Here is a 27,685-nt window from a genome sequence, read left to right as displayed (position 1 = left end):
TAAGTTCTGAATTTTACCATTTAACGAATGAATACGATACCAAGACATTTGAAGGCTAGCTCATATATTGTGCCTCTACCGAAATTCAAGTTCAAATGAGCACCAGCAGTCACCACGCCTCATTACTCTCATCTCAAATTGACTGACCTTCAAACGCTTCAAAGCTTCATTTAAATAATGTCTTCGGACGAGGATTCGCCCAATGCGCTCTGGCTAAAATGGACAAAAGAATGGCTCGATACTGCAAGAGAGCGCAATTCCAAAGGTGTCACCACATACAGACACGCCTACAACAGCCTGAAGGCATGCCCCATCGCTTTCACACACCCCTCAGAGCTACAGCAACTCAAGGGTTGGGGCCAGGGACTTTGTGGCCGCCTGGCAGAACTCTTGAGGAAGCACTGCGATGAGAATGGTCTTCCCATGCCGGAACACCCATCCAAGTCCCGGTCGAGGGCGCAGCACGAATCTGGGGGTGAGCCGTCGGAGGCTGGACCGGCAAAGAAAACACGCAAAACCAAGGAGTATGTGCCGGCGTATAGGTCAGGTGCATATGCCCTCATCATGGCGCTATCTACCCTTGACGAACAGGCCCAAATGGGGTTATCAAAAGCTGATCTGATTGAAATTGCTCAACCTCACTGTAATGCCTCGTTCAAGGTCGGCGAAGATGCCGCATCCTTCTACACGGCGTGGAACTCAATGAAAACACTGCTTCAGAAGGAGCTTGTTTATGAGAGAGGTCGTCCAACCAAGCGCTATGCCTTGACAGACGAGGGATGGGAGGTAGCAGAAAGGGTCAAGCTTGCTGCTGCAGCTCGTGAAAATAACTTCGAGGTTGTGCCTCCCCAACCCGTGTCGGTCATTACTGGTGCACCTACGACAGTTGATGACGACATGGAGGACGCACCTCCTCCAGCAGCTCAACCCCAGTCACAATACCGTGATCTGGTAGCTGAAGGTCGGCTTGGAGGAGATGATGCTTCATTGCCCACATTCACACCCATTAGATTACCGCCCGGCTCATTCCAGGTTCACTTAGTCCTGGATGTTCGTGAAATCAGGACCAAAAAAGACCGAGACTATATGAAAGACGAACTTACCCAAAAAGGAGTCACCCCAATAATGCGTAGCCTGGCACTGGGCGATGCTATCTGGGTCGCCAAATGTACAGATCCAACGCTGCTCAACCGTGGTGGCGTCGAGGGTGAAGAGGGCAACGAGATTGTTCTGGACTACATTGCCGAGCGTAAAAGGCTTGATGACCTTATAAGCAGTGTCAAGGATGGACGATTCCACGAGCAAAAGTTCCGTCTCCGGCGATCGGGGCTGCGTAACGTGATTTATATCGTAGAGGACTTTTCTATTGACACCATGAACTCATCTCGCTACGAAGAGATGGTACAGTCGGCTATGGCGTCTACTCAGGTCGTCAATGGCTATTTCCTGAAGAGAACTCAAAAGATGGACGACACCATCACGTATCTTGCTCGTCTGACCAAGCTACTAAAGTCGCAGTATGAGAGCAGGACTATAGACGTTATTCCAACGAACATCCTGACGGCACAAAACTACCTCCCTTTGCTAGCACATCTTCGAGAAGAGAAAGAGATGAATGCTGCGGCTTCGGCTGGCCTCTCAAGGGCAGAGAAGAGCTTTTACATCAGCTATCCAGCTTTTGCATCTCTCGCTTCGAAATCGGATATGATCACCCTGCGTGACGTCTTTCTCAAGATGCTCATGTGTACCAAGGGAATCACGGGTGAAAAGGCGATGGAGATTCAAAAGCGGTGGAAGACGCCCTTGGAGTTTGTCAAGGCATACGAGGAATGCGGCCCCGGAGAGGTCGGCAGGAAGCGGAAAATTGAGCTGGTGTCTAGCCAGATGGCCAACCTGGTAGGCCGCAAAAAGATTACTAAGGCTTTCAGCCAGAAGCTCGCCGAGGTCTGGGGCGATGTCTGAGCCATACGATCTTTGCTTGCTGTTTTGAAATTTACGATTTGGGGCAGCGAAGACATGAACCATCTCGTACACATTACCACATCATCAGAAATCAAAGGGATATGAACAACAAACGGTATTATTGTATCTTCATTCTACCAGGAGAGAAAGATAGTCAGGGATCCCGGATTGGCCTTATGCGTCACTCTTGTTGTTAAGAGAGCTCAAGTATCCAGCCATACTCTTTTCGGCATATTTGGCCAAGACGTCAACCTCGACGTTGACAGTGTCGCCAACCTTCTTTTGCGCCAGGATAACACGATCCTGCGTATACACGATGAGCATTACCTCCCACCACCCGGCTGCGTCGTCGACCTTGGTGATGGTAAGGCTCGTGCCATCCAGGGCAACGTACCCCTTTTTCACGATGTACTTCAACACATCGCTGCCCTCTCGTGGCTTGAACCGCATCGTGACGGCGTTGCCGTCTGCTTGCTTGTCGGCTATGGTCGCGGTAGTGTCGACATGGCCCTGCACAAAGTGGCCGCCCATGCGAGTGTCGGCCCGCACGGCCCGCTCGAGGTTCACGCGCGAGTCCTTGACCAGGTCGGCCAGGTCCGTGACGCGAAGCGTCTCAGGGGCCACACCCACTGTGAACTGCGTCGGCGTGAAGGACGTGACAGTCAGGCACACGCCGTTGACGGCGATGCTGTCACCGTCGTGACAGTCTGAAAGCAGGCTGCTGCCAGTTGGGAGCGAGATGGTGAGCGACGTCCCTCCGGTGGCATCGTGCTGGTCGAGCTCAGCAACGACTTGAGGGTTACGACTTGCATAGTTAGCCTTGAGTTCTCATTGCTGCGTCTGTATGTGTGTGATCTGGCACGGTAACCTGCAGACTGGCATTGGCAGAGAATCGCAATGACTCATCGAGACATTGGACTTTTGAGAGATACAATAAAAAAAAGAAAAAAAGAAAGATTTGGCAGGCATTGCCATACGCACCTCCGATCTCCTCGACTATACCAGTGAACATGGCGAATATGTACTAATGTATCCCTACTTAAAGACGTCCCTGCAGATGGACGGTTATGTCTGCTGTGGCTTAATGGATGTGATGGTGGGGTATCGCTTAATTATGCTTGTAGCTTCAACACCCTCCAATTGTATCGAATTAGTTTGTCGTTATGAGAAAGAGATCCAGTTGCAGCAATGGATTTGTATTTGCGATCAATCGTCAAATCAGCTTTTGGGTCCCTGAATCCAATCGTGGGGGGTTTTTCGAAGAAAATATGTAATAGGAGAGTTCAGGAAAATGGGTGAGTCTGACAAATCCCGCTGGCTGGGTTTCCTTCCGATGTGGGTTGAGGAGGGGTCTCCCATCCGCGCGATCCGTGGCGACATGATCATGTTCATTCGATCGCCTTCTGTATAGAGGTTATCTAATAGCTTTTCGCCCCAACGTGTTTCCCCCCCCCCCCCCCCCCCTTTTTTTAAAGTTTTTTTTTTTTCCCCCTTCTTTTTCAGCAGTTACCACAGCATACGCAAAGAATACGATATCAGGCGTATTGCTTTGTTTTTTTTCTATGACCATGTAACTTCTCCCTGACTGGGAAGGAAATATTTCACGGTACTGCTACTGTTGGAAAATATCCTCTCGGCTGTGGACTCGAGAAAACGCCGCGACTGATTACTTGTAGTAGTGGGCTCAGTTTCGTGCTTATACTGCCCCTGGAGTACTTGAAATCACAGTGGTTGCAGTTGACTTGAATAGCGCATATCCAGGCTTTTTTTAGGCCATGATAGAACGTAATCAGCACAATTAACAAACCAACAGTTCGAACTTCATCGGCTTAAAGCCACAAGAAAAAACATGAGCATTTCGTATACATGTACCTGACAAGGTCCATGATCAAGCAGGTTACGAATTAACTACCTAGGGTATAAATACATATACGCTTGACAAGCTACCAGTTCACAGGCTAAACCCGCCCCCGCCCCGATCCTGGCAATAGCAGCCGCGGGCAGCTCACGCCCGGTGGCATGTCGCTGTCTGGATCCTACACCACCGTGTTTCCGCGTGGCACGACGCTCCAGTTCGCGCCGCAGCAGCACCGGCGCTGGTTCGTGTTGACCATGACGATGGCCAGGCCGGTCTTGGGGTCCGCCGTGGTGTCCTCCATGACCGACGTGCACCTGACGCACCGCCTCCACTGACTCGGCGACGCCGTCGATTCTTGCTGCCCCTTGGGCTGTGGCGCGTCTGGTCGCATCTCTACGTGGCTGAACGTGTCTACATATCTGCCCCTATTCTTCCGCCTCTCCTTGAGGCTGTGTCGGTCGTCGAGGATCCCGAGGCTCGAGTAGTCGGCAAAGTACAACTTGGCGCGGTCGGGAACCGTGGCTTTGAAGGCCTGCAGGTCGGTCTCGAAGAACTTCTTCAGCATCGGCTGCAGCACGGCAAACGGCGTTCCGCCCAGCAGGAGCATGAGTTCGTTCTGGTTCTGCAGCGCCTTCACCCGGGCGTCCGTCTGCTGTTGCTGTTGCTGCCTGTTTGCGTTGGTACCCTGTTGTGGCTGTTGTAACGCCCTCTGCGCTTGGATCCGGAAGGACTGTTCATAGACGGTGGTGATTTGACTCCCAAGTCCCGACAGGAGCTTTTCTAATTGGGCAATATCAATCATGCTGTTGGAGGCATGGGCATACATCTTCTGGTACGCCGAGAACAATCGGGTATGGTTCTCATACGAGTCAGCGCTTCCTTGAAGCGACGGCGCTCCTTTTGCAAACTGCTGCTGGTAGTATTGAACCGCCTTCTTGCCCAGGTCGTCGAGGTGTAGCAGACGGCGGCATACCGAGATGAGGAAGCCGCGACTTGACGAGCAAAGCAGCAGATGCAGGACCACATCTTCCTTGGACTGGAGATATGAGAACAAGTCCTTCCAGTCCGTTTGAGAGCCAGGGCTAGCATTCAGCAAAGTCATAAACTTTACATCATCTTCCAGCTCAAATATGCAGTCGCTGATCCACGTAAGAAGATCTACGGTCCATTTGAAAGAGCTTGCAAGCACTTCAACAACTTCAGGCTCGTCCAAGGGCGTCACTTTGCGCTGCGAGTTGGCGTTGTTGGCAAGTGTAATAAGGATGACCAGGTTGCGCACATGCAGCGTAATCAGTGAGAATTTGCCCCCAAACGATCGCGGCCGGAACTCGCCGCCAAAGCCCATGTGATTCATGATACTCAGGCACACTTGAAGGTTGGTGTTTCGAACGAGTGCGTCCTGAGACAAGCCTTCTGAGTAGTCGACATGAACTCTCAACAGGCGAACGATCTGTCCGATCCAATCAATGGCGAAACGAGGCTTGCTATTGAACTGACGCGCCAGTATAAGAATGTCGTCAAAGTTGGCCATGGATGCCACGGCAGTCGAGAGGGCTACAGTCAGGCCCGCGATGACGGCTGAATATTGTACTGTGAACAGGAGATATCCGTTAGCTTTCACTGGTCATTACATGGCCAATTAGGATCACAAAAGAGGCGATCATAGCATACCATCTTGTGGCGTAGAGCCAATATCCCCAGCTGGGAATTTTAAGTGGTTCCACTTGATTTTGCCATTCTCGCATATTTGCACAAATGAGCAGCTGGACGGCGAGAATGCTACCTGTAGGCCTGCACATATGGGTTAGACTCAACCGATACCATCTCGGTCAGAAAACCGCAGATTTGAATCAACTTACAAGGAGACTCTTCAGCATAGTGAAATCCCATCTGGTTCAGAGTCACGATACGGTCGAGATCCGGACTTGCGTGTATCTCAGTCATGGTAACTCTGTCTCGATGTTGAATCGAGCCATCGCTAAAGGCAAAGCACACCACCCTTCCCGAGTGGAGCAGATTTATAGATACGACCACTTTCTGAAATACTATTGACTCCAACTTGCGAAGTCTCGTTGCAGGCTTGAATGGTATGATGGTCAGCATTATCAGACACCCAGAGGCTACGAGGGAGCATAGTCAAATGTGAAGCGTGCGTACCTGTGGGTTCGAGCCTAAGCCGTTCCTTGAGCTCAGTTGTTGAAACGCCTGATGTAGCTGCTGAGGTTGGTCGCTGAGTATTTCCCAGATATCTACCGTGCTCTGCAGTCCGCCCCCGTAGCCAGTAGGGACATAGGACCGAACGGTCAGAACCAAGGGAGGAGCCCAGGGCTGGCCATCGCCGTTAGGAACTCCTGGGAGGACTTCCAAAAGAGAGAGCTGTGTCATGGCGTAATCTATGTGTGATGCCAATCCTGCAGCCACCGTATCGTTCTGAAGCCAGCTTGTCATGGCCACGCGCTTTTCCTTCAGCGTAGGGTTGAGGGGAAGAGCATGAGGGGCGGTTTGCTTGTCTGCTTGAGACGGCAAGCCCCAGTCGATTTGAACCCTCATAATTTTCAGCTGTTTGGAGGCATGCGCCAAAGCTATATATAACTGGCCACCTGCACATGAAGAAAGACGGATTAGCGAGTGAGTAAGTCGTCTATGAGAAGTAAAGCACTATTGATGATGCTCTTGCCACCAGTAGCAACGGTTCATTGGGGGGGGATGCTTACTTTTATCAGCGCACATGGATGCATGTGTGATTATGTCGTCGGCAGAACCTATCGTTTCCATCTCTAAAGACGTCTGCTGAATTGTGCTGTTGTTCTGATAGTAGAACAGCTTGAGCAGGCCGTTACTTGTGACGCACAAAAAAGCACTCTTCATAGGATTTGGGTGGAAAGGGCCTATGGCTGGCGTAGGAGACTGTTCAAATCTGTAACCGTTGCCGTCTCGGATGGCAGGACCATACTGAGTAACGAACTGATGCGAATGAATGTGTCAGCAGACGCAAACTCGAAGCCATCATCCCGCTTGAGTGCATACAAGTCTCTGAGCATGCCGCCAGAAGACAGACCGCCCAAGGTAAAAAAAAACTTACATGTTGTCTACTAGGTGGCACCAGGGGAAGCCAGAAGCTCCCAGCCACGGCGTGGAGGTCGTCAAAGGGTTCCGAGTCCCAGTTCCGTGTAGTTACGGGCTTGTTGACAGCTGAAGGTACTGCCAAAAAGCTTACACGGCCGACATCATCGATAACAGCCAGCTCAGAGCTGGGCATACTGCCGGCCCAGGACAGATGAACAATGCGGCTCTCTGGTTGAGTGGCTCCGAACTGGGAATAAGGCGTAGGGTCGCTCAGCTTCCAGGAACCGTCAGTCGGGTCTGAGAACAAATACCGAAGCTCAATAGAGCGGCCATCATGAGCGACCGAGGCAATGGCGCCATGCTTGGACCAGGCAATCTTTTGACAGGAGCCACGACTCCTCATGTCGTCAATCTGTTGTAGTAGTTTCTTACTTGGCGGCGTGGCGGTTGCCATCAGATCGACTGGGTCACCGAACAAGTCGACGCCATCGAGATCCACGGGCATGCCTGAATCCATGCCTCCATCCATGCCTCCGTCCATGCCGTCGCCCATACCACCATCCAATGCAGCATCCATACCGCCATCCATACTGGCATCCATGTTGGCATCCATAGTGCTGTCCATCATTGAGAAGTCAATGGTTGTCTTCTGTGCCTCTGACGAGACTCAGGTGACAAATTCCAGATTTGCGCAAGTAGAGAAAAAAAAAAGTTCAAGCTGATATAATCTGGAGCGAAGCGCAGTGAATGTGGAAGTGACGGTGTATAAGGTATATATATGCCCTGATACCAAAGCTTTTGATTGATGGCTATGGCATATCCTTCGCCGAAAGGGTGTAGGGCTTGGCCTGCCTGTGCCTGAGCAGGCCGTTGAACGCACAGGATTTCACCAACTTGTCCCAGCTGAACCGAATAAAAGTACTTGAGTTGGTAGCATGCTTTTTTGTTTTCTTTTTTTTTATTCCTTCATTCGGAACGTTTGTGAATTAATGCGATCGGGGAAATGCTTTATCGGATGGGCGTTGGATATCCCCCGTCGGAGCTCAATTTGGGGGGTTTCTAAGACCCTTTGTCAACGAGCTCACAGCTTTTAGCGCGATGATTGGGTCTCCCCTTCGCGTCCAGATCAGAAGTTTGATGTGATTGGTTGCTGATCTAAGCCTGATGTCAACGGCCCCTGGAGCCTTTCATTCTCCCATGTGCCTGCCTTACTTCACTTTACGTAGTATGTGGGGATGAACTGAATGGGGCCACAGTGGAGGTCAGACTGTCTTTTCCTGGTTGGGTACTGTATATCGTGGTTTGGTTTCGTTTCCCAGCAACCGAGTTGCGTCTTTTTTTGGGAAGCTACAAAATGCGGCGGTCACCACAGAGTGGGAATCACGAGACATGGTTTTATTTTTCACCCAACTCTATTTTTTTTTTTTTTTTTTTTTTTAACATCACCCTTCTTCCCTGCCTGGTGCTTGTCATTGTATCACGTAGCAAACCTTTTGGCCTGGTTGATCCGCTTATCATACCGCACATATTCGGACACGAAAAGTTGTGCACAACACACACATGACATGCAGAAAATAGCGCCTTAACAGTTAAGCGCCTGACAAGAAAAAAGTGTGGACAGAATTGGGGGATATCTTGATACCCTAAAATCCTTAGTGAGCTGCTGAAGTGAAGTCTCTATTGACTCGCACAGTTCGAAACGTGTCAGATTGAAAATAGCTGAATTCAAGGTTCTTGCCCGCCATCTGATTGCCCATCTAGCAATGAGTACCAGTAACCCAGTAACTAAGGTAGGTACCTACCTTAGCTAATGTATCTAGCCAAGCTAGCTACATACCACATATCCTGTAAACCTTACCTAAGGTACCTTACGGAACAGATGTATGTGCCATTCGCTAAGGTACAAACAAACAGTATTTGTTGCGTGCTACTTGATAACCAGGTATGCATATGACAGTCGAGGCTGTCTCTTTGTGTCTAACTGAGGCCAATTGAATACCAAGGCGAACCATGTATAGTGATCTGCCCCAACAGTAACCAAATTCAGTCGGAATGAGAGCAGATGACGCGAAATCGGAAATGGAACGTACCGTAATAATACAGGCTTGCGAGGTATCAATCAACCGGCCATCAACCATCCGTCTAGCTTGCGTGCCTGTCACTGCTACTTGGTCCGTGTCTTTGCCCGCTACCCTGCCCCATAATTGTTCCAAAACATTCATCCCAAATCGGGCAGAGAAAAGCACAGTGCTTCAAGGCTGTCCCCACTCTCCCGGTGCCTCGTCGGCCGCCCGCTCCTGAAATCCTAACCTAACCTGAACCTGGTGCGTGCCGACCGACAACATTACCCCAGCCGTGTGGGTGCGTGTGGGTGTGGGTGTGTGTACCTTGCCTTATCCGAACGATGGCAAGTTTTGATTTGAATCCCCGACTACCTTAACCTTCCTAATGGTTTCTCACCTTGTCCTCATTCTTTGTTTCTTTGGATATTCTGCCTTAGATTCCATTCCTCCCTCAAATCTCGACCCTGTTTTTCGGCCTATAGAATTTCAGTCATGATACAAACACGATTTCCATCGGATTAGATCTCGTCAATTTCACGCCCTGGCCCTGCGCGGCCCGCCGACCGTCGTCGCTCAGTTACTCGGCATTTTATCCCAGTTTCCCACGAGTTATTGCATTGTTCACAACTACAGTCTGGTCGCTTCAGTCCGCCAGCTGACGAAAATTTTACCGCCATGGAGGCTGGTGTAAAAAGGCCGTCCTCCGACTGTCTGTCTTCTTCTCCGCTGTCGTCCTTGGCCTCGTCACAAGCCCCTTCCTCGCCCTTGACCGTTCTTTCGAATTCGCCCTCACCACCGACGCCATCTCCAGCGAATCGCGACGCTTCCAGCCGTTATCCCTCGCCGAGCACATCCTCCGTGGCAATTTCGTCAGGAAGCGCGTCGCCAATGAACGCCTCGCGCCCCACGCCGGCGTCTTCGGACATGGCAGTGGAGGCGTCTGTCCGCACTGACGGACCCCCTCCTGCCAAAAAGCGCAAGGTGCAGCAAAAGCGGGAGCGCAAGACGGAGTATCTTGATCTTGACAAGACCGGCGACGAGGGTCATCAGGACGAGTTACTCGCCCGTCTCGCAAAGGTCTTGCGCAAGAAGAAGCGCATCGTCATCATCGCTGGTGCCGGAATATCCGTGTCCGCAGGGAGTAGGTCCAAGCGCTTCACAGATACGTGCTCTTCGGGGCCCTTGTTCACCCTGCCTGCTAACCACGAAACATTATAGTCCCTGATTTTCGATCCCAGTCCGGCCTTTTTAAGTCTAATGGGAAACACCTTTTCGACGTGTCGGTTTACCACGACGACTCATTAACGTCGGCGTTTCACAAAATGGTGAGGGAGCTGGCTACAAAATCACAGGCGGCCTCGCCGACGCCATTTCACCACATGATGGCATCTATCGCGCAGGAGGGGCGTTTACTGCGACTGTATACCCAAAATATCGACTGTCTGGACACCAATATGGAGCCACTCCGCACATCAGTACCGCTCAAGGCTGCTCAGAAACCGTGGCCCAAGACCATCCAACTTCATGGCGGGCTCGCAAAAATGCAATGCACAAAGTGCGGTGACGTCAAAGACTTGGACCCCGAGCTATTTGACGGACCCAAGCCTCCGTTGTGTGCGGTTTGTGAAGAGGCAGACCAGATTCGCGTGGCTTTTGCCAACAAACGGAGTCGGGGCATCGGCCGATTACGTCCGCGTATGGTCCTTTACAACGAAGCTAGCCCCGAATCCGAAGAGGTCGGGACAGTGTCGGCTGCTGATCTGGCCAGGGTTCCGGATGCTGTCATTGTGGTTGGCACAACGTTAAAGATACCGGGAGTGAAGCGCCTGGTCACGGAAATGTGCAGGGCTACACGCAGCCGCCGTGACGGATTCACCGCCTTTCTCAGTGTCGAGCCTCCGCAGGGCGCCGAATTTCAGGAATGTTGGGATATAGTGGTTCGCGGGAAGTGTGACGATGTTGCTGCAATTGTGGGGTTGCCACGGTACGACGAGCCAGCCCCAACGGAGACGGACTGGAAAGTTACCCAGGCTACAGAGGAATCCAAGAAGACCCAGGAAAAGGTTTCGAGCGTCGACATCCAAAAGCCCAAACTCGTTTCTGCACCGGAGGATCACGAATCAAAGTCCAAAAGGCCGGGACAGCTGGTCGACAAGCAGAACGGCAGCATACCAACACCAAGTGCCAGCCCAAAGCTCGAAACGGCTCAACCGAATACAGGGACTCCCACTACATTGTCTCTGTCAGATGCCAAACAAACAAAGCTTCAGTTCGGTCAGCGCAAGAAGCTCCCAGGAGCTCCCACGACCAAGGCTGTCAACAAACGCACCAAGCTTCCAGACGCGCCGCAGCCCTCGAAACCAACCAAGTCCAAGATACCGGTCAAGAAGGGAACCAAGAAGGAGGCTACCAAGAAGAGCGTCAAGGCTCAGCCAGTTCTTACCAAGGCCTTCAAGGCCACCAAGCCGATCACCACGGAGGGGAAGCAGATGCTGGTCAAACAGGAACCCTCTCCCATACCCTCGTCTCCCGTCACCCCGAACGAAGAGTTATTCCACAAGCTACCCAGTCTGCGTCCTGGGAAGCCCGTACAATCTTTTACTGCGAGTACAGAAACGGCGACACCATTCGACACACGGCCCAGCAGTCGTATGTCTGTCCACGATGTTGAGGACTCTGCGCTACATCATGGCTGTCAAGAGTCGCATACCGTTTCGCCAAACTCCAAGCCACTGTCTATGAGGCATTTGATCGACTGAAAAAACAACTCCGTACAGGGCAAACAGTATTTCCTACTGAGCTGAACGGAGTGTATACTACCGTTCAGTAGCATTCCAGCCTTTTTATCTTTATTTTTGCGCGAACTAGGGCTTAGTCGCGCTTCTCTACATGGCACTTAGCGAGGTTAACATTGTTTTTTTGGCGCAAGTGGGTTTTTGCAGGAGGGCTGCCAGTTGCATTGCCGAGCCAATTCTTTTAATCCGGATGGCGGTGTAGGGCGTATGGGACAGTTGGGGGATTCACCCTTCTAATGTGGTATATTCTTTATCTGGCAGATGTATATACATGATACATAACAAAACTGGCGTACCTTGATTCTTTTTTTCTTTCAGTGGGCATAGAAATATCTGTTTTTTCTTGGCGCACAGAAGCAACGTTCATCTTGGATTTTTCTACGACAGAGCGGTGTCTAACAGAACTGTGATTTGCATCAATGAACTTCATCGAGTGATCTGCTGTTCGCGCAGGGCCCTCTGGCCATGCTTCGCAGGACGTATTCACGACGAGTACCTTGAGAACACGGTGGATGAATTTTATTTGTGATCCATGGCAGACCAAGTTATGACTTGCACTCACACACAGATAGGATACAAAAGCGACGCTGTTATTTTTTTTTCTTGTTGCAGACATTTCCCGGGCCAAGTCAACACGCGTCCGTCTCCGTCCCCCATTTTGCCTGAAAGCTTTTCTCTCCTTTTTTTTTTTTTCCTTCTGTCTTCTTGGTTTCTGTCCTCTTCTAGTTCTAGCGGTATTCCACATCGCAGCAGCCACCGATTCAAAAGTATTGCTTTGTACACGCATAAGAAAGATACCCATCCATTTAAGGGGGGAAAGACTGCAAAGTCAGGCGAGGAACTGAGGAACTCTTCAGTTGTCCCGCACACTTGACACCAGAAGAGTGGAACCTCACCCCGTAAACTGGCGCCCCCTGACCCAAATCCCACACCGCCAGGCTCTGAGACAAGTTGGACGAGGCCGTGTGTACCCTAGTCAGAATAAGAAATGCGATTATGGGCTTTGTATATAAAGCCAATAACAGTGTGACCATGAAGAGGTTTTGAATGCTTGAAAATTTTCACTCTTTTGAGTTGTTTTGGACGATAAGATGGCATCTTACTTTTGTGGCAGACCAAGTAGGTAGGCAAAGAGAGATGATGTAAAAGAAAAGAAAATAGATAGTACCAAAAACGCTGCCCATTGACAGACGGACCACCGTCCCATACGCCAAACAAAATGCAAAAGTAAAAATATCAAGGGGTCAAAAAACAGTCCTTCCAGAAACAATTGTGGAATCTCGCATAGTGTAACGCAATATAAAGTACTGAATACATGCCTCTCTGGAGAACAAGCACCTCAAAAGTGTGAAATAGGAGGTTTAAGCTTGAAGCTAGAGAGAAAGGGGCCGTGTTAACAACGAGTGCAAAGCCGATTCGCGCTGAAACATGTGGTCACATACGCCAGTCTTGCCATCTTACAACCCTTCAGATTAACTCAGTCAGCCGTGATGCGATTGCTCAAGCATCGCGGGTTGCTCATCGGTGCGGACTGCGTGCGTTGCTATGCCATGAGGACCGCGCCCTGTCACCCGAGTCTCGCCGGTCCAGCACTTTGCCAAAGCTCAGGCGATCTCCGTTTTCATAGTACCTTCGTCTCGAATCCCTCTCGTCACGATCACGGTCTCGGTCGCCGCGGCGATCATCACCGCGGCGGTAGTAATCGTCCAAATCACGTCGATGGTCTCGTCGGCCGGCGTCATACCGTGATGATGAATCACGCGCCGTATCTATCTCTCCGTCTTCGAGGTCCATCCGGTGGCGTTTCTGGCTCTTTAGCTTCAAGCCAGAAGAGGCTTCTCCGCCTGTCTTGGGCTGTTTCGACTTCTCCTTGAGAGTTTTGTACATGGTTGCTAATTGCCCACCAGAAACCTCGACCTCATGAACTGGCCATATAGAAGACAAAAAGTCCCTGGAAATCAAAGTTAGTTCCTATAAGCTCAAGCATAAGGTTCGACGAGTGTTGTTTTTGAATGCTTACCAGAACCGGGGCATCAATGCTTCCAGCTGATCCGCCGGTATGCTGTCGTTGTTGGCCTTCATGTCTGTGAAGCAGTTTCCGATCTGCTGAAGCTCATTGCCCATAATCCTAGCACGCTCTTTGGCATTCTCGACACGATCCGCCGTGGTGTGCATAATCTTCTCAAAGTTCTTCCGAACAGGCTTCAGCAGCGACCACATAAGATGCTCTGAATTTCCATAGTCGAGCTTTGTGTCATCGAGCCGCATGAGCTCGTCGAAACGTTGTACAGATCTCTCCCGTGCCTTTTTCAGTCGCTCGATAGCCTCTGGATCAAGCTTCTTGCGTTTCTCTTTATCCTTACCGTGGCGTTCGTCTACTCGGCGGTGCTTGTGACCACGTTCGTCGTGATCGTTCTCATGCTTTCGCTTGTCCGGCCTCGGGGTGCCGCGGTCTCCATTGCTCAGCCCGCGGTGGTCACCCAGAGAGAATGCCCGATCCCTGTTACGATCCTTGCCCTGGCCGGCACGTTTTGAAGCTGGTGCCGGCGAAGCAGAACCGACATCACTTCGGCGGTTTCCATTAACCAATAAGTTTTTCTTGCTGCGATGGTGATTCTCAACTGCCTTTTGTGCCGCTGCATCGTCTGAATGCTTAGCAAGTAACACCGAGAGAAGGTACTCAGAACGACGGACAAGGTGGACAGCGCCGGGGGATTGGATGCTCTTGTCGTCTCCGCGTTTTCGTTCTTCCTTCTTTTCCACTCGGTGCTCCTCGAGGAAGAACTTGCCCTCCATGTTCAGCTCCGGATCATCACGGATTTGGGTCCACGCACCAAACCCGTACCGGTCGATGCCGACAAGCAGCATGCCATCTTCGCGTGGGCCCCACTCGCAGCTGTAGTGTGCCGCCTTGGAAGCATCAGGAAGTCTGAAAGTAGCATTGTCGCCGTGCTCGAGTATGATCTTCCTCAGAAGCTTAAGCTGAGGTGGCCGGTCGATGACGGTTTCGGCATTCACCTTCTTAACCTCGCCAAAGTCGACAAGAACTGCTTTCTTGTCCTTCTTTGCGATAATTTTCCCGCTCTTCTCTTCCTCATCACGAAGCTTGCGGCTGTTCTCATCCACGGCCGCGCGCGCCTTAGCAACCAGATCGCCGACAATTTCTCGTAGGTAATTGGGGTCCCGATCAGTCAGACGAGCTTCCTGAAGCACTTCCTCTTCACGGTCGTCCAGTGAGCCGTAACGGAATACGGCGCGGATCAGGTTCCTTGTTTCCTTTTCATTCAGGGCACGTCGTGGGTCCGACATTAGAGCACGCTGTTCTGCCAACTCCTCCTGCTCTTGACGTTCTCGCTGGCGCTTCTTGGCAAGACGCTCGGCCCTTTCCGAATCGTTGTCCCCACCGCCACCATTACGCCTGTTCGCCTTGAGTGTGGCTTTGCGGGGAGCATTCTCCTCTTGGGCCTTGGCCAGATACTCTTCATGCTTTTTCTTCTCTTCTTCGGCCTTGATGGAGGCCAGTTGTTCAGCGGGGATGATCTCATCCCAGTTGAGAGCCAGGTCATCGACCTTCACGTCCGTGAAATGCATCCAATTATCCCAGTCGATACCTCCACTGCTCAAGTTCATCTTGTCATCAACGTTGGTCTTGGTGACTTCGGCGTGCTCAAGGATTGAGTCGATATCTAGCTGCTCAAGTCGTTCTTGGTTTCCAGATTGCTCAAACAAGTTCTGGGAACGTAATTTGAGGATATTCTGGATGTCGTCTGCCGTCTTGGCCTCGTCAAGCTTGAGTCCTCTCTGTTGAAATTGCTCACGCAGCGCCTTGCCCTCATCTGTCACACCTGCCTGGATGGTCAGGTACTCGAGGAAGAGCTTGTTGCGTGCACGGTTGACGACCTCTTCCTCGACCGTCTGTTTGGCAACCAAACGATAGACGTTGACGGGCCTCTTCTGGCCGATTCGATGGGCTCGCGCCATAGCCTGCAAATCTGCTTGGGGATTCCAATCCGAGTCGTAGATGATGACAGTGTCGGCCGTCATCAGGTTGATACCAAGACCACCAGCCCGAGTTGACAGGAGAAAACAAAAGTCTTCGCTATCGGGCGCATTGAAATGATTGATGGCCATACGACGCGGCCCAGCGGGAATGGTACCGTCTAAACGCTGGTACTGGTAGCCACGCACCCGCAGATAGTCACCAAGAATATCCAACATCTTTACCATTTGGCTGAAGATGAGAACGCGGTGGTTGTCTTTCTTGAGCTTTGCAAGCAACTGATCGAGAAGCATCATTTTGCCACTGCTCTTGATCAACCCTTTGATGGAGTCTTCGCGTCGAGTGCTGCCAGCCAAGACCCTCTCCTCAACTCCCTGGAACATGTACGGGTGATTGCTGACCTTCTTGAGCTCCATCATGATGTTGAGCAAAGAGGCCTTGTGGCCTCCGCTAGCATCGCTGAGAGCGGCATAGTTCCTCGTCAAGATGTTCTTGTAATACTCGAGTTGCACATCCGAGAGTTCTACACGAATGATCTTCTCGGTTTTTGGCGGGAGATCAGACTCGACTGTCTCCTTTGTTCGCCGAAGAATGAACGGGGCAATAGCCTTGTGCAGCTGTGTAAGCTTGGCTTGTGTTTCACGGCGCTTTTCCTCGTCTTTGGCCTGATCTTCTTCCTTGGTCTCGGCTTCTTTGCCCAGTAGCTCGAGGTCATCGTCTATCAGGACCTTTCCGGGGTTGAGAAAGTCCAATAAAGCAGAGAGCTCAGCAAGGTTGTTTTGAATAGGTGTGCCGGTGATTAATAGTTTGCAGGGGATGTTGAAGCTTAATAGCTTTGCATAAAGCTGCGACTCCCGATTCTTCAACCTGTGTGCCTCATCAACAGCCAGAACCTGCCACTTGATAGTACGGAGGAAGTCTGCGTCCAGAAGAATATAGTCATATGAGGTGACAAGCACGTTGAACTTGGGCTTCTTGGGGTTGTTGTTGATGAGCAACTCGTGCTCGCGGATGGTAGCGCGAGCTGCCTCGGGGCCTAGGTAAACAATGTAGTTGAGATCCGGGGACCAGTTGTTGAACGTGTCGCACCAGGCAGGAATAACACTCAGAGGTGCCACAACCAAAAAGGGGCCTTCTTGTTCCCTTGAGTTGCGAAGCCAGCTGAGAAAGGACACGGTCTGTACTGTTTTACCCAGACCCATTTCATCGGCGAGGATGACATTGTTGGCACGGGCCCAGTTCAATGCCAAGAAGTTTAGTCCCTTCAACTGAAACTCTCGCAGCTCGCCATTCTGTATGTAGTCGGGTTGTGTCTCCATTTTAGTCATTCTGGAACGCGTGTCCGGGTTGGACTCCTTGCGGTCAGATTGCCACGATCGTCGTGAGCGCGTGGTAAACTGATCAATCTTGTCCCCTGCCTCGGAACTGATTAGATCAGAAGGCTCCCATGTACACTCGTCGTACTGGAGGCCCTTCCATTTGACCAGATACTCCTTTTGGCCATCGCCATCGCGAACGGCAACAATCCTTTCGACCTTGGTGTAATCGTCATAGGCATCTTGCTCGCGCTCACGGTCCAGTGCCCACTGTTCTTTCAGCTCCGGGCTGACGTCTTCCCCAAAAGTCATGTCAAGCTCGTACTCGACGACTTTGCGGAAGTAATTTTCCAGTCTACGAAACCCCCGACATCCTTGGACGCTTGCCGTTGTTTCCCAGGTGTCGTGCATGTGAGATTTGCCCTGCCATTTGATGTAGTACTCGAAATCGTGTCGTGTCGAATGCGGGGACAACTCGACTTCCTCCTTCTTTCGGTGCTTCAGGATCTTTTCGATGTAAGGGGAGTTGTCTTCAACCTCGGTAGCCCAATAGTTTGGCGTGAGCTCGTCAATGTCTTCTGCATCGTCAACCTCGCTTTCATTGTAGGCTCCCGCCGAGACTTGAGCAGCTCTGCGGCTAGACCACCTCTTCTCTTGATAAGCCTGTGCCTCCTGCTGACGACGAGCCTTCTTCTGGAAGCTCCGGGCGCGAGCCCCTCCATAATTGTCCGAGTCTGACGCGTCGGCGGAAGTGGTTCGCAAGGGAGTGTCTCTTTTGGAAGCTGAAGAATCGAGGATTTTGTTAGCGTTAACATATTTGGAAGGGATTGTGAGGCGAGCGTGGGTGCGGCAAAGCTTTACATGGTTGTGAGCGCTCGACGCGTCGCTTTTTGGGACCTTTACGCGCAGCAGGTACGACTTCATCTTCAGAGTCGCCATCAACGTCTTCTTCGTCGGAATCGACCTAAGGTCACGTTCTGTCAGCGAGGTACAGCATTAGTGGGTCCATGTCGCCGACTTACTATTTTTCTGCGTTGTGTCGGGCGATTCTATCAATTGGAATGAAGGTTAGTCATTCACACTGAACGGGCAAAGTGGTGAATTGTCTTTTCCGTACACTTCGCCTGAGGCCATATAGCTCAGGATTCTCCCTCATGAAATCCTCCTCAAGCGCGCCGGCAGCCTTACGCTTAGCATGGCGGCGGGAATCGGCTGACGAGGAGCGCTCGCTTTGTTGCGCGTCTATCCTCGCAGAGGCAGGGCTCTCTGCGGCGTCGAAATCGCCATCTTCGGAAGCGTCGTTGTCACTTGGCTCCGAGACTTCATGATCATCTACGTCGTCGGCGTCTTGTCTAGGGTTCGGGGACTCCGATTCAGAGTCCGGCGATGGAATTTGGACTTCAACTTCTCCTTCGGCAGCATCCGATAGGTCACTATCACTTCTGTGGCCGTTCATGGACGGGCTGTTTGGGTCGACAACGGGATCCGAGTGGTGTCCATTTGTCGGACTAGGCTCAGGAGATGTCGACATAGCCGCGAGAGGACGCCGGGCTGCCTGCTGTAAGACGATGATGTTAGAAAGACCTGTGGACTAGAGGATGCTTCACAGAAGTTTGGCAACGAGGCAATCGGCCACGGCGACCCAGAATCAACCACATTCACGCGTGTTCGAAGTATTGTAACCGATATATCGGTCTTGTCGCAAGTTGGGGATGGAATCGAGGCAGACAAGGCTGACAGGCGATGGAGTGCAATTGGGGAGCCCCGAAGAGGCTACAGAGCGAGCCGATGCCACAGGCAGCTCGCATCTATCGAACTGAGGCCATCGTATCGATTCTCATCTACAAAAAGAGATTCCGATACAGGTAACATCTCATAAATCATGCCCCGGGGGGTAGGACGCGATGGTGGGCTTCCAAGGCTTCAGGGTCCAGGTATTTTGTCACAGGGTGGCAGTCGACTGGAATGGCTAAAGGCACTGAAATCACTTACAAGTCATCAACTTGTTGCCCCCAGGCAGCTTAAGCCTTCAAAATTCTTGTAGATCGGGTTGAATATGAAGGTGCAGGGGCCAATACTGTCGCGGGTTGGGTGTCGACAATATAGCAAAGAGGAGTCTCTTACTGTCGGAGGAATTATGTGTAGTGCAGTGTCGACAGAAAAATGTCGACTGGAGCTGGGGTAGAGGTGGGAACCGAGTTCAATCGACTGTGAACGGGCCCACACAGCCAGCCACTCAGGCCCTCGGAGTCAGAGCTTGTAGTGATGAGACCCACATTTTATTCGTGAGGTACCTACCACGCCATGAAGTTGATGGAGGAGACCACGGTTCTCTGACGCCAGGCGCTCCAAGTACGTACCAGTACCTGTGCTGATGACGGTCTCGCGCACCCCGGATTCATCTCCCAGGACTCGTTTTGTAACATGTAGCTGGCTCGCGCAGATGATCGTCACTATCAAAGAGTCGGCATACCATAACTTATGCTTATATATATGAGGACCTTACGATGAAGCTGGATTATGCTTGAAGAACCTCTTCAGGGGAAGCTTAAACCCACTTATACCGAATGTATATAAATACTTGATACTGTTAACCTCCACAAGGCATGGGATTTTTTGATGTTCGCGTAAATATCAACAGCATCACGCAACGGACCACAGCAACCAACTAGGGTAGCCGTGCACTGCATGAATTGGCCTTACCGCTTATCTAACTGACTAACCTGTGCTTCCTGTCCGTGCTCATTGTCGTCCGGTACATGCTTTAGAATTGGACTAACGAAAGAACGAGACATGACTACCTGAGCTTACCATCTGCCCATTGGAGCGGAAACTGTGGCTTGTTCCAAAATTACCTTTTTACTGAACGCAAGGTAAGATAGCTGTTGTTGACAGAACAACCTGACCAGGTACATGGATCCATATCATGGTACCTAGATATCGGTACCTACCCTGCACCCCAGGCGACCATGAGGCGCATAAAAAGCCTGCTGTAGGTGTTGCGCCCAATTAAACAATACTTGAGTGATCCGTAAGGGAAATTCGGGTTCCCGCAAACCATCCGTGTTCGCAGAGGAGAAAGCAACAAACAGAGAAAGAAAAGTTTGACGAAATGGAGAACAAAAGTTGTTGCGAAAATGATGTGAACCTATCACATAAGCCCAGTTTGCGATTACAGGCATTTTGGCGCATAATGACGGAACATGAGTGACCCCTCCAAGGTGTGCCCTCTTTTTTTCCCACAGCCCTGCCCCGCCACAACGACACATGTAAAGCTAACCCCCTCAACTCGAAGAGGTTACTCTTGTTCTGGCGCGTGTCAGAGCTAAAGAATTGTGTTTCTTTGTTATCTGTTGCTATTGAAGATTCGCAGGGGGAAAAAACTCACCTGGTCACAGCCACGGTATCTACATCCTGGAACAGCTACCAACTTGAGCCAATTTTGATTTGCGACTACCTCCAAATTTGGCCAAGATGAGTGACAAGCTCACTCGGTAGGTGAAAGCATCTATGAATATATTCTGGCTTCTGCACCGTATTAACAATCTTCTTCTGCATGCAGTATTGCTATTGTGAATAGCGACAAGGTATGCGACCATCAAGACGGAGGGCCGGACCGATGCGATGTCAATAGTCGCACTAGTATTCGGAACGAATGCGACAAGCTAGGATACTAACGTGTTGCTGTTGGAAATTTTATAGTGCAAGCCGAAGGTACGAAAGCAAATCAAGCATGAGCCCTCTGGGATCAAAGCACAGGGTAACTAACTCATGAGCGTAATCATCTATAGAAATGTCGTCAGGAGTGCAAGAAGTCGTGTCCTGTGGTGCGTAGCGGCAAGCTCTGCATCGAGGTCTCTCCCGATTCGCGCATCGCCTACTTGTCCGAGACTCTTTGCATCGGTTGTGGTATTTGCCCCAAGAAGTGCCCTTTCGACGCCATCACGATCATCAACCTGCCCACGAACCTCGAGTCACAGGTGACGCACCGTTACTCTGCCAACAGCTTCAAACTTCACCGTCTGCCCATGCCGCGGCCTGGAAACGTTCTTGGTCTTGTTGGAACCAACGGTATCGGAAAGAGTACAGCTCTTAAGATCCTCAGTGGTAAACTCAAGCCCAACTTGGGCAAGTTTGATAACCCTCCGGACTGGGAGGAAGTCATCAAGTACTTCCGTGGTTCCGAACTTCAGAGTAAGGCATACTCACAAGACCCTTTTGTCTCTGTCGTATGCGCAGTGACTGATAATGGACTTTTGCAGACTACTTCACAAAGCTACTGGAGGATGACCTCAAGGCTGTCGTCAAGCCGCAATATGTGGACCAGATCCCGAAAGCGCTCCGTCCTGGTGCAGAGAAGAGTGTCAAGCATCTCATCGAGAGCAGGAGATCCCTTGATAACCTTGACCAAGTCCTTGATGTTCTAGGTATGGCCCTGCTTCCATGGTGCATGCATTTGTCAGAATTTTTACTAACAATATCTGCCAGAGTTGCGACACATCTATGACCGTGACATCAACTTGCTTTCTGGTGGAGAACTGCAACGTTTTGCCATCGGAACTGTCTGTGTTCAAAAGGCCGACGTGTACGTGTTGCTTCTCGCGGCTAGTCGCAATCCCTGAACTATCTTTCTAACAAAGCCGTGGCTACAAACAGATACATGTTTGATGAGCCATCATCATACCTTGATGTCAAGCAGAGATTGGCTGCCGCCAGCATCATTAGGTCTCTGCTTCGCCCAGACGACTACGTAATCGTAGTAGAGCACGATTTGTCCGTGCTGGACTATCTCTCGGACTACATCTGCGTTCTTTACGGAAAGCCGGCGGTCTATGGTGTGGTCACCCTGCCGCACTCGGTTCGTGAGGGCATCAACGTGTTCCTCGATGGTCACATTCCCACGGAGAACTTGCGGTTCCGTGACGAGTCTCTCACTTTCCGCATTGCTGAAGCAGCTGATGAGTTCCAGATCGACCGCAGCCGTGCGTTCAACTATCCCCCCATGGAGAAGACGCTTGGCAACTTCAAGCTTCGCATTGATGCTGGCGACTTTGAGGACTCGGAGATTATTGTCATGATGGGAGAAAACGGTACCGGCAAGACAACTTTTTGTAGGCTCTTGGCTGGCGCTCTCAAGCCCGACTCTGCCAAGAAGGTGCCTGAGATGAAGATCAGCATGAAGCCTCAGACGATCACACCCAAGTTTGAAGGTACTGTCCGCCAGCTATTCTTCAAGAAGATTCGCCCGGCTTTCTTGTCGCCACAGTTCCAGACAGATGTTGTCAAGCCGCTCAAGCTTGACGACTTCATCGACCAGGAAGTCAAGAACCTGTCCGGTGGTGAATTGCAGCGTGTCGCCATTGTTCTGGCTCTCGGTATGCCTGCAGACATCTATCTCATCGATGAGCCTTCTGCATACCTCGACTCGGAGCAGCGTATCATTGCTGCCCGTGTCATCAAGCGCTACATTATGCACACTAAGAAGACGGCCTTCATCGTCGAGCACGATTTCATCATGGCCACGTATCTGGCAGACCGTGTCATCGTATTCGACGGCAAGCCAGGTATCGATGCGCACGCCAACAAGCCAGAGTCTCTTCTCACTGGCTGCAACTCTTTCTTGAAGAACCTGGATGTGACTTTCCGTCGCGACCCTACAAACTACCGCCCACGTATCAACAAGGCCAACTCACAGCTGGACCAGGAGCAGAAACTCAGTGGAAACTTCGTAAGTGGAACCAAGCGAGCTGGAGTTTTAGGGGACTGCTGTTTTATCATAATACTGACCACAATCATCCCAATTTAGTTCTTCCTGGAGGACCCAGAAAAAACAACTGCTTGAAATATTTGTCAATAAGGGCACTCCAGAGGATTCTCCGTTTAATCGGAATAACGATCACAATGCATCAGCTTCAGGCGTTTTAGGCGTTCAAAAGAGGGGTCAATCCGGCGGTAGGGACACGGCTGGCTTGGATGATGAGGAGACCTCGGGCGAAGACGACGACCCGGACATTACCTCACTCCCGACGACCAGTAAAGTTCCCCTGTTAGCCTGGTCCCACAGCTTGCCAGCTAGATTTGTTTTCAACTTTTTCTGTTCCGAGCGGCTGTTAAGACAAGAGATAGTACTGCCATCTCTGCTGCCAATATTATTGGCCTTTTAGCTTTGATCTACCTGCTATGATCAGGCGGGAAGTAAGGTCAGGATTAGGAACAGCAAAGTCAGAGCGGTATTTGGGTTAAAGATACAGCATGGTCAAGTGTGGATTGAGGGGCAACGGTTAAGTAGGATGACTGTCGTCAACGCATCCATTATGCGTGGATGGGTATTCGTATGTAAATGATATAAGGTCAAGTCAATTCGCAAATCTCAAAATTCGGATCACCAGACTATCCGGCCACTAAAGTGCAAGTTACAGAGATGGGGCCGATACCTTTGCAATAGCACTTGGAGCATTGTCACCCAGCGTTTGGCGGATAGTGAACTTGATATATACTGGCGAGAAACCATATGTAGATGTTGTTACGCTGATATAGTACTCCCTTGTTGAATGACGTTGGTTGTCAGGACGATGTCTAACAAATCATATTCGCATTGCAGTCGTTACCCCTGAGTTTATTGGAGTTCATCATGTGATCCTAGCAAATTGACAGATGGGTCACACTGACCAAACCCAACCCGGCAGGGTGGGGTGCAGCCAGTAAGTGGTACAGTATATTCCTGTCGCGTCTTTTCAGCCCTGAGAGAAACACTATGACGCGCTGTCGGATAATTAGACGCGATTAAGAGGTTTGTCCAAAACTGGACCCAATTGACCTAATTGATTCCACAACCACGCCGAGACTGCGATTGTGAACATATGATTTTGTCTAAGGCATTGACAACAATGTTATAACAATTATTGGATATGAATTCTTTGTTTTTAATTTGACGGGTTCATGGCGCCTTATTTACACTTGTAGCATGTCCTCTTCCAAACAACCTTCCAGTGATTTGCGTCCTCCATCACAGCAAAGACGGACCTCCCTGGCAAAGGGAAGCCACCCCACACCTACGGCGGTCACTTGGAAGGCTTCGAACGATTCAGTGCCATTCTTCACTGCGAAATCAACACGAGATCCCGAAGCAGCTCGTCAGGTTGACACCTCGACGGACCAAGGCACCAATGCTACCACGGAGGCGACCCAGAAAGCCCCTGGCCTGGCCATGGAGGACTTACTGAGGCCTAGCATCTCGATCAAGGTCCGTCTTGGCGGACAGTGATGGTGTGATGCCTTTCGTCTTGCACATACACTATGGCTAACACTGTCTTGCATTCTTGCTCAGCCTCATCCTCCCAATCTTCAAACAAAGCGTGTGCAGCTGCAGCCGCTTATGCTGCTCCCTCGAGAATGCCTCTCTTTGGCATACATCGACCTGGCTGCTCCTTACGGCGAGCTTCCTGCCTGCCGGTTTTTCGAGTCACGTATACGTATCATGGAGTTGGAAAGTCGCCTTGGCTCGAGTGTACTTGTGGCTCGTTCGGAGTCGGGTAAACATAGCGCATATGCAATCGAGCGGCATACGAATGGTCATTATGTGGTTTGCAGGCTGGGGGACTGGGTACATCTGGATGAGCTGGCCCAGCAAGCTACTGTATGCTGCCGAGAACGCTTGGGCACGACAGGTCTTGTATCAAAGACACCCGCCGTTGTAGCAAAGCCAGCTACACCAACGCTCCACGTTCCCCAGCTGTACAAGGCGAGCAATCGAAAACGACAAGCAATCGAGGATCTACAGTCACTTTGCAGGAAACGACCAAGGTCGCCATCGGTAGCAGGGCCCTCATCACAGGAACAAGCTACAGCTTGCCAGCTACCGACGCCTATCGATGATGGTCTATATGAGACACATGAGCATGGATATGCTGCTACTTCCCAGCCTTCTGAACCTGCTTCAAAGGAAGTCTCGCAGCTGGCAAACCCCAGGCCGCAGGTTTCTGAACTCCCAGTCACCACAGATGCAGCCCAGACAGCCGAAGAAATATTTGCCAACATCAGGAACCATTATTTTGAGGCTCTCTATCATTCCAAGGTACGACACGAACTGGATCAAAGTCGCGTGCGGCTGCTTGTTCTAACTCAATATCATTAGGGAAACCTCGCCTACTTTCCCAAAGGGCCTTTGTCCAGAGCAAGAGCGGCCTTCAACCTGAACATTGATGGCATTCTCGAGATGTCGGACTTGATTGATTTTCTCAAGAGTATGGTATTAACTACAGTTTCTATCGACAAAAAGTATCTAAGTACCATACCAAATATGCTTGATCAGATGAAGAGACTCGTGGACAGCTCAGATGACGGGGGTGAGAAGGTCAGGAAGAAGAAATCCAAAAAGTTCAAGCTTGGCAAGAATGGGCTCTATAGTAACGAAGATGAAGACGTGAGGAAGTGGTGGAGTGCGACGAAACCTGAACTCAAGGACGATGAAGTTTCGGTTCAGCCGCAGCACATGCGTTATCACATATCGTGCTTGAGGAGAAGGGAGACACTGCTACAAATGATTTTGATCATGGAGATACTAGCACTCGAGGCGGCGCGGCCCCCTGAGAATCCCGCCGATGTTCAGCTTCCTGGTCTTGACACAGTGCCTACGGCGGTGGTGGCGGAGACTGGCGGGCATAAGAAAAAAAGGAACAAGCACAACTATCCTGTGCTTCTCGACGTACACGCCGACCGCTTATGCATTTGGGAGTCGATCACTCTGGATGAGGTGAAAGCCTTAGCGGAATCACAGACACACGAAGACGAAGCAGAAGTGTCTGATAAGCCCTTGAGAGACTTTTGCACCGACATCATTGTTCCATTGTGAGTCAAAGAGGCGTTTCCTTGTATCGTTTCTGTGGCTGACGATTCATGTTCATCCAGCTTTTCCGCACGGTTACCTGAAGTCTGTGAAAATTTGAACCGCAAACTCGGTGGTCCGGTGAAACAGTCTCCACGAAAACAAAGGCGCGAGAAGCCAATTCCTTCCTCAAGTACCAAGGTGAAAATGGGCAGCAAACCGGGTGCCGTGACTAAGAGACCTGGCACTGCAAAGTCTGCTACTTCAAAGTCTTCTGCACGGAGCTTGGAGCGTGTACTTTCCAACGACAAACTCCGCCGTAGCGTCTCCAGGGGGCCTTCAGATGCTCTAGCACACCTGCGACATGCAACGGTTGCACACGTCCCTGGGCTTAAACGGGAGGCAAGCGAGTCCAGATCTTTTAGCGAAACCAGGTCATTGAAAGATGCGGTTGACTCGCTCGAAGATGACCCGTCCTCTGCCACTGCAGGCTCAAAGGAGAAGCAGGCGCCGAAATTGATGCACTCAAGAAGTTCTAGCTTTGCAAACGCCGACGACGCAAGGGCGAAGAAGAAGGCTATGGTTGATGCCGAGCTTAGGAACGCAATATCGGCTCTCAAAAAGCCAAACCGCCTGCTTGCAGGCAAAGTCATGGTTGAGGAGACTGAGAAGCGTCTGTTCGGAGGACCTACATATGTCTCGAGTATGTGTACCTGTGAATGCCAGCTGATACTTGCAGAGTATATCATGCGCTGACCTCTTGAAATTTTGCAGATACCCGGAAGCTAGCTAGAAGTCCCGTGAACCATGTTCAGGTCAAGGCGACACCCGCAAACGCCAGGTTCAAGGATGTGCTTGATGTAGTAGACGAAGGCGCATTGCAATATGGCAAGGGTTTTAAGCTTGCTCGTGGTCGTTCGGTAACGCAGCCAGCGGCAGCGATGGCGTCACTCTTGGAAGAACCGGCCCAGGTTGGTGCAACACCCCGCCATGTGGCCAACACACCATCGCCGCGCCAGGCCTCAAGACAGCGGGATGCCGTACCAAATTCATCTCCATTACAGGCAAGGAAAGTCGCACCGCGACCACAAACAGAAGAATCATCTCAGTGGTGGCAAAAGACCAAATCGCAGCCTGTTCCTTTCTCCCGGGACTTGTTGCAACCCCCTGGCGTGGCAGATCTTGTGCCAGCGTCCTCGCCACACCAGTCCATGTTTACCGCTCCGGGTGTTTCGGCTGAGCATGAAGATCCTTTAGTGGTAGCCATTGCTACCACGCCATCAGGCAAGAGCCGGACATCGACTGTACAATGGCAACAGCCTCGGTCGGCGTCTTTACTGGAAACACCTGTGAAGAAGGCTCGGAATAACGTGATAGCGGAATCCCCATCTCCATGCCAACCTGCTCTATTGATGTCGGGTACTAGAGCTGGGATCAAGCCTCATCAGCCAGCTCACCTGGTCTTCCTATCACCAGTCGGAAGACGTACTTCTGCGGATGATAGTGCCGGTCTTGTAAAAGAACCTGAAAGGCCTCAGGGTGGAGGCTCTACCAAACCAAAATCCATATATCAGCAGTTGGGCTGGGACGACGACTTGGATGAACTTTTATGATAATCGGGTATGTGTTATGAGACGGTTGCGAATAGGATATCTCATTCGACGCCACCTTCCAAAGAGGATATGTTTACTTTTGTTGGTCTCTTGGTGTGAGTTTCGATAGCATATGCGGCGTTTTTTTTTTTTTTTTTTTTTTTTTTTTTTTTTTTTTTTGCAGCGATTCAGTTGTCCACGGAAATGTC

General features: G+C 50.9%; 7 protein-coding genes across 7 annotated transcripts; 4 read left to right on the top strand and 3 right to left on the bottom strand.

The window, feature by feature from the left end:
• Positions 1-177: 177 nt before the first annotated feature.
• On the top strand, positions 178-1,962 carry PgNI_04815 (uncharacterized protein; the record flags this gene model as incomplete). Its single annotated transcript, XM_031124858.1, has 1 exon — positions 178-1,962. The coding sequence occupies one exon, from the start codon at positions 178-180 to the stop codon at positions 1,960-1,962; it is 1,785 nt and encodes a 594-aa protein (XP_030984004.1).
• On the bottom strand, positions 1,332-3,255 carry PgNI_04814 (uncharacterized protein). Its single transcript, XM_031124857.1, has 2 exons — positions 2,944-3,255; positions 1,332-2,753 (listed from the first exon to the last, which is right to left on the bottom strand). The coding sequence occupies exons 1-2, from the start codon at positions 2,972-2,974 to the stop codon at positions 2,137-2,139; spliced, it is 648 nt and encodes a 215-aa protein (XP_030984003.1). The 5' UTR covers positions 2,975-3,255; the 3' UTR covers positions 1,332-2,136.
• Positions 3,256-3,863: 608 nt separating this feature from the next.
• PgNI_04813 (uncharacterized protein) lies at positions 3,864-7,514 on the bottom strand (the record flags this gene model as incomplete). Its single annotated transcript, XM_031124856.1, has 6 exons — positions 3,864-5,410; positions 5,492-5,611; positions 5,680-5,899; positions 5,978-6,420; positions 6,535-6,784; positions 6,903-7,514. The coding sequence occupies 6 exons, from the start codon at positions 7,512-7,514 to the stop codon at positions 3,999-4,001; spliced, it is 3,057 nt and encodes a 1,018-aa protein (XP_030984010.1). The 3' UTR covers positions 3,864-3,998.
• A 1,743-nt stretch (positions 7,515-9,257) lies between these two features.
• PgNI_04812 (uncharacterized protein) lies at positions 9,258-12,178 on the top strand. The gene is made up of 2 exons (XM_031124855.1): positions 9,258-10,090; positions 10,168-12,178. The coding sequence occupies exons 1-2, from the start codon at positions 9,625-9,627 to the stop codon at positions 11,706-11,708; spliced, it is 2,007 nt and encodes a 668-aa protein (XP_030984009.1). The 5' UTR covers positions 9,258-9,624; the 3' UTR covers positions 11,709-12,178.
• A 183-nt stretch (positions 12,179-12,361) lies between these two features.
• PgNI_04811 (uncharacterized protein) lies at positions 12,362-19,196 on the bottom strand. Its single transcript, XM_031124854.1, has 7 exons — positions 19,053-19,196; positions 18,178-18,618; positions 18,083-18,109; positions 17,922-18,024; positions 13,765-17,842; positions 13,187-13,695; positions 12,362-13,117 (listed from the first exon to the last, which is right to left on the bottom strand). Exons 2-6 carry the CDS (start codon positions 18,589-18,591, stop codon positions 13,263-13,265), a joined length of 5,055 nt encoding a protein of 1,684 aa, XP_030984008.1. The 5' UTR covers positions 18,592-18,618; positions 19,053-19,196; the 3' UTR covers positions 12,362-13,117; positions 13,187-13,262.
• A 1,116-nt stretch (positions 19,197-20,312) lies between these two features.
• On the top strand, positions 20,313-23,442 carry PgNI_04810 (uncharacterized protein). Its single transcript, XM_031124853.1, has 7 exons — positions 20,313-20,554; positions 20,623-20,647; positions 20,852-21,254; positions 21,323-21,487; positions 21,549-21,645; positions 21,717-22,788; positions 22,867-23,442. The coding sequence occupies exons 1-7, from the start codon at positions 20,535-20,537 to the stop codon at positions 22,900-22,902; spliced, it is 1,818 nt and encodes a 605-aa protein (XP_030984007.1). The 5' UTR covers positions 20,313-20,534; the 3' UTR covers positions 22,903-23,442.
• A 582-nt stretch (positions 23,443-24,024) lies between these two features.
• On the top strand, positions 24,025-27,497 carry PgNI_04809 (uncharacterized protein; the record flags this gene model as incomplete). The annotated part of the gene is made up of 5 exons (XM_031124852.1): positions 24,025-24,303; positions 24,388-25,134; positions 25,195-25,907; positions 25,968-26,587; positions 26,659-27,497. 5 exons carry the CDS (start codon positions 24,025-24,027, stop codon positions 27,495-27,497), a joined length of 3,198 nt encoding a protein of 1,065 aa, XP_030985300.1.
• Positions 27,498-27,685: the final 188 nt, after the last annotated feature.

This window comes from Pyricularia grisea (assembly GCF_004355905.1).
Source record: "Pyricularia grisea strain NI907 chromosome Unknown Pyricularia_grisea_NI907_Scaffold_2, whole genome shotgun sequence".
NCBI classification, from domain to species: domain Eukaryota; kingdom Fungi; phylum Ascomycota; class Sordariomycetes; order Magnaporthales; family Pyriculariaceae; genus Pyricularia; species Pyricularia grisea.
This window is presented reverse-complemented; position numbering and strand designations above follow the sequence as displayed.